Source organism: Gastrolobium bilobum, unplaced genomic scaffold (genome assembly GCF_033153095.1).
Source record: "Gastrolobium bilobum isolate Gb01-03AN ecotype WA unplaced genomic scaffold, APGP_CSIRO_Gbil_v1 utg5641, whole genome shotgun sequence".
NCBI classification, from domain to species: Eukaryota; Viridiplantae; Streptophyta; class Magnoliopsida; order Fabales; family Fabaceae; genus Gastrolobium; species Gastrolobium bilobum.
The window spans coordinates 61,260-67,162 of NW_026899776.1; the positions used below are offsets into that span (position 1 = coordinate 61,260).

Here is a 5,903-nt window from a genome sequence, read left to right on the forward strand (position 1 = left end):
AAATTTTAAATAGTTTTACCGTAAAATTTTGGAAGACCACAACTTTTGACTCGGTTGTCCGAATTTTTTTTTTATTTCATATAACTTTTTGAGATCTACACAAATGTGTCATTTCTATTTTATTTTTGTGTAATACTGGGCTCGAATTTTATTTTTTTATTTATAATTAATTTTGCATCATTTTCTATTCATTAGTTTTAATATTAATTGCTTTGTTTCATCAACTTTTGAATCAAAATTCCCCCTCATTTCTATTTTATGCGCTTTTGTACTAACATTTTTAATGGCAGTAGATTATCAAGATACGACAAAGGGTAATCGCTATTTGGCATTGAATTCGGAGATTTTATTAATTTAGTTGTATGTTATGTGTTAATAGGGATGTTCATCAACCGATCCAAATCGATTCAAACCGCGAAAACCGAACCGAAAAACCGATAACCGAATAAACCGAAAACCGAAAAAAAAATGCAAATTTTAATTGGATTGGATCGGTTTTCGGATGGGTTGATAAAAACTGATCCAATCCAAACCGATCCAATATATTAATTATCCTCAACCTATTTGTCCTTTCTCCAGTCATAGTCCAAAAATTTCTAAACTCAATACTCATTAACACATCAACTAAACCCAAGAAAAAACTTAGTCACGTATCATCAACTATAGTATTGTTTACTGATATTTTTATATTTCAAATTTTTTTTTTTACAAAGCCAATCTATACAAAAGATGTTATTTGTACAATAATCATGAAACTAATTTTAGAGATATTCAAAAAACCGAAAACCGATCCAATCCAAACCGAAAAAAATTGGATTGGATTGGATCGGATTTGAAAAAAAATCTAAACCGAATGGATGATTACATAATCAAACCGAAGGGATTGGATCGGATGAGTTTTGCTTCCAAAACCGATCCAATCCAGACCGCGAACACCTCTATGTGTTAAGGAGTTGAGATGAAATAATGCTTGAGGAAAGAGATTAGGTCGTTTGTATTGAATTTTAAAAAAAATTCTTTTTATGTGTGGCATATTTTAAAAGTATTTTTTACAAAAGTCAAAATTATTTAAATTTTTAAAAAAATATTTAATTTTTTAAAAAAATTAACTTCTGACTTCTGCTTTTTTTAAAAGTTAAAATTTTTAACTTTCGTAAAAAGTAAATTTTTGCTTTTTTTTTTTTATGATTTCTGCTTTTAAAAAAAGCAGACATCCAAACTAACTTTTTTCGAGAAGTACTTTTTTTTCTTAAAAAAATCAGCTTTTAAAGAGAAAAAATCCATCCAAACAGTGATCCTAATTTTCAGTCCGAGCTATATTATCTGGTTAAGTTGCGGGGATGAAGAAACTATTTTGACCTGAATATCCAGTGATGAATTCTAACCATATGCCAACAAAAATTGGTCATCTTGGAATTCGCTGGTACATAATGGTTATGTACTTATGTTTATGGCGTTTTAATTGAGTAGGCATTACTTTTAGAAGGAACAACTTACAGTTTTTACTTGTTTTTTTTTTTTTTAATATTCTAATCGATCGGTTCAGTTCACTGATTAGCGACTAGTCTAATTTGAGGTGGATTCTGAGATTAAGGATTTAAACTTCTCTTAAAGACGCTACTAAGAAGGATCAAACACATATTCTCACCCTCATCTGCTCAATTTCCTGCAGTTTCAATTTTCCCAATTTCTTCCTAATAAATCAACCCTTTCCCTCAATCAATATTTAAACCCATGTTATTGATAGTACATCACTAATTAATTAAAACTCAATCTCATAGTATTTTAATTCTTTGACCTATTAAGAATCATAATCACTTAGTGATTCTACCTAGGGCAACCATTAAGAACGATGAACAAAAGAGTTATAGGTAGGGGTGTAAATAGACTAGGCCGACTTAGTTATATTAGGTCAGGCTTGGCCTATTACAAATACTAAAATAGAACATGCCTAGGCTTTTAAAAAAAAAACCTATTTAGAAAGTAGGTCATAGGCTTTTTTTGTATATGTCGAGCTTATAAGCCTACTGAACGGCCTATATCATATTATTTATTTTAAATAAAACAAATAAAATTATTATTTTAATAATTTTGAATAATAAAGTAATATTATTTTAGTTATTTTTTAGTTATTAAATGTTTAATAGAGTTAAACAGACCTAGGTCAAGACTTTTTATTGTTTTAACATAGGTCAGGTCAGTGGCGGACATAGGTGAGTGCAAGTGTGTGCAAGTGCACACACAAATTTTTTGAAAAATAAAATAAAATATATTTTGGGTCATCAACAAAAATTATAGGATTCAATTAATCTCTTAAAAAAAGTTGACTCTTGATCCCTTTAAATTCCAAAATAAACCCATGTTAGTCTTTTTGAGGGGTTAATGTGGGTCTTTTTGAATTCCAGAGGATCATAATTTTGATTATCTGGATCTATTTTTGAATTCTGAGGGATCACAAGTAGATTTTTTTTCTCTAAGAGATTAAATTGAGGCCCGTAATTTTTGTTGATGACCCAAAATGTTGTATTGTAACAGTTTAGTTGACTCTTGATTATTTTTTTTATATTAAATTAAAGTTTTATATATATATATATATATTCTTTTGTATTTTAATATATTTAAAATTTTCTTTAAATTTTTTTTCTTTATTCTTTTATTGTAAATGTGCAGACATTAAAAAAAATTTCTAGGTCCGCTATTGGGTCAGGTCAGACTTGTAATTTGGATCTACACAAACTAACAGATCAGGCTAGGTCTAACATTTTTTACAAAGGTCTTACCTATTTAAGCTAAAATTTAGCTTAACCTATTTACACCCCTAGTCATAGGTTTCGTTATTCTATCCCTAAATCAAACAAAACACTTAACAATTAGTCAGATTAAAATCATACATCAACATCCCTATTATCATGTATAATTCAAGTATCCTTCCATGAGTGATCAGTTCACAAAAGAATTAAGAGAGAAACAAAGAATAATTGCATAACATGGAAGTTTAAATATTAAATTGAAAGGAAAAGAGTAGATAACATCATGATTCAAAAGATTCCATCTAACCCTAACTACAAGAAAACCTAGCTTGACATAGTGAGGAAAACTAAAATAAAAGATGAAAACTAGAAAAATTCATAAAAGAACGTGATACCCAGTCTTCATAATGAAGCTTTGACCCTCTCCTCGACTTCCCAGTCCAAGAACAGAGCTCTTCCTCCTCTCTGGTCGCAGCCATCACGAATTGGTTTGCCTTCTTTATGTTCTTTCTTTTAATAAAGGTCCATGGGTTTTTTTTGTCGTTGCTCAATGCAAATTACCAGCGAGGAAATACATGCAGCTTGCTAATTAACTTGCTTGTTTAAGCGAGCAGGGAAGCGAGGATGACGTTGAATGTACACGTCTTCTGGATTTGCTCACTGGACTGGATTTGTTGGCTTAAGCGAGCAATCCAGCGAGCAAATAACATGAAATAATACTCCCCCGATCTTTGCTTGGCTTTAGTTTTGTCCTCCATTGGCTTTAATTTCTTGATCCATGAACATTAACGATTTGAACATAAAACCGATATAGTCATATCCAATTGTAAAAACTCAATAGTATTTTGCATTTGATAATATTTACTATGTCTTTTATCAGTTACAACAAAGTTTACCGTAATTTTGGCTCTAAAAGCATAGTGTGTTTTACACTAAACAGTTAACCATAAGTGCCTTGCTTTATAACATTTTCTTTTTGTTTGATTACCTGTGCTGCCTTCTACAGATCATGTTGATGAAGACAAAATTCCTTTGTTTTTTGGCTCACATTTCCTAATTCAAGATTCTAGCTAAGAGACCAAAGGTAATTTTACTTCATTACTTTTTTTTTTTTTTTTGAGTATTTATATAAAGAATGCGAAAGACAAACAACGTAAATACATTTATGGAGAATATCTTTCTCATGTTGGATGAGATAATTTTGTCTCATGTAACAGAAAAAAATGAATAAGACCTATTAAGGAGAAAAAGAGAAAGAAAAAAATGATATCACCCATTTTTGTGTATTTGAACGAGACAAATATGAGAAAGCTTGTTATATATTATTTAATTTCAATTTAATGTATTTATTTGTTCAAATTTGTTATATATTATTTATAAACTAATCTAATGATATAACTTTTATTAATAACTTTTGTACACAATTATTTTTAATTATATTGATATATTAACCTTAAACATAGGAAAATATAAAACGTATCCCTCTTACATAATAATCAACTGAAGTAAAATGTATAAATAATAAAAGCTTGTCCTTCCCATTTAGTGATGATGCTAGACCCTGCTATGGATAAACCTCAATAAGAGACCGTAAACCAGAAAGCGGAGTTATCTTGTAGTCGTTAAAACCAGCAGTGAAAATCAACTTGGCCCATTCTTTCTCATTTCTCTCTTTTCCAGTGACCAACACCATCATCATCATATCAAAGAAGAGCTGTGTTTCAACAGATTCATGGTCTCCTTTCTCGGTCTCCATCACCATGTCTATGATAATCACCTTTCCTTTTTTCCCTTTGTTAGTGGTTGCCTCCTTGCATTTCTTCAGTATTTTCACGCACTCCTCATCGTTCCAGTCATGCAATATCCACTATTTGTCTTTCAAAGTAGCAATGATCAGAATCATTATAACATGTTGATTACTATTAATCATAATGCTAATCTTAATAAATTTCCACATACCATATTGTGGTTTTAACTTATATAAACCGCATAACAATAAACTTTTAAGGTATCTATAATAAAGGTGTTGAAAGAAGATAATTGATGTCATAACATTTTACCTTCAACAAAAGGGCATCTGCAGGAGGAATTGCCTCAAACATGTCACCTCCAACATATTTTAGATTGTCATTTCCTTGCAAGCCATCAACAACATGTGGGAGGTCAAATACAATACATTCTAGTTGTGGGAATGTTTTGGCAATGGCCTTTGCCATAGTCCCTGTGCCTCCCCCAACATCAACCAATGACTCCAATCCCATGAACACCCCTTTGCACTTTTCAATCACCACACTGGAAATCAATCGAGCGTCACTAGCCATGCCATCATTCATAAAATGATTGAATTTGGGATGGTGGCCAGCATGATCCCAAAATGTCATCCCATTTTCCGTGAAAAATGGAGTAGGATCATCATTTTTGAACCAAGTAGAAAATTGAAGCCATGACTTTATCTTAGTTGGTTCAAATGTGGAATGCAAGTAAGATGTCATGCTCAAGGGATGGTCCTTAAGCAGTAGTTTAGATGCATCAGTTAGCCCATACCTCACTTCTAGCTCATTTTCAGTAACATTCTGCTGAAAGAAGAAACCAGAATAGGTCAAAATTCGCATCAAGCGAAAGATGCCCCCAGTTTTGGAGGGGTGGATTGGTAGTGAAGCAATGAGTTGTGACAGTGGCATGGGTTGGCCATACTTGTGTATGATATCTGGTATGCACAAGTCATTTGCACATTTAAGGGACATGGAGTTTATGAAGCTGTAAATGTGATTGAATATATGGGTTTGTGCTGGAAGAAGTTTGGATGCATGCTCCTCGATGGGGGATTCCATAGCTTTGATGCCTGAACTGCTAGATTTGTGGTATGAACCTCACATTACTTGGTTCCATTTATAAGAGAAACAATATATTGTCATTATATATAATTTTTGAATTATATATTATAATATTAGGTAATTGAATGTTTGTCATTAAAAGTAACAATGACACGCTATATGTATTTATAAGAAAAATTATTAATTATATATTATTGGAGAAAGTTATACTTACAATTTATTTTTATTTACAACATTTTACAACCATATCTTAACCGTTGATTTCTGTCAATCTTAAAATTTTGTAAATTAAATTTATTAATTAATTATTAATTCATAA

The 5,903-nt window shown here is 31.1% G+C and overlaps 1 protein-coding gene across 1 annotated transcript; it reads right to left on the reverse strand.

Moving 5' to 3' along the window:
- Positions 1–4,314: 4,314 nt before the first annotated feature.
- On the reverse strand, positions 4,315–5,581 carry LOC133293394 (probable O-methyltransferase 3). Its single transcript, XM_061491964.1, has 2 exons — positions 4,811–5,581; positions 4,315–4,617 (listed from the first exon to the last, which is right to left on the reverse strand). The coding sequence occupies exons 1-2, from the start codon at positions 5,579–5,581 to the stop codon at positions 4,315–4,317; spliced, it is 1,074 nt and encodes a 357-aa protein (XP_061347948.1).
- Positions 5,582–5,903: the final 322 nt, after the last annotated feature.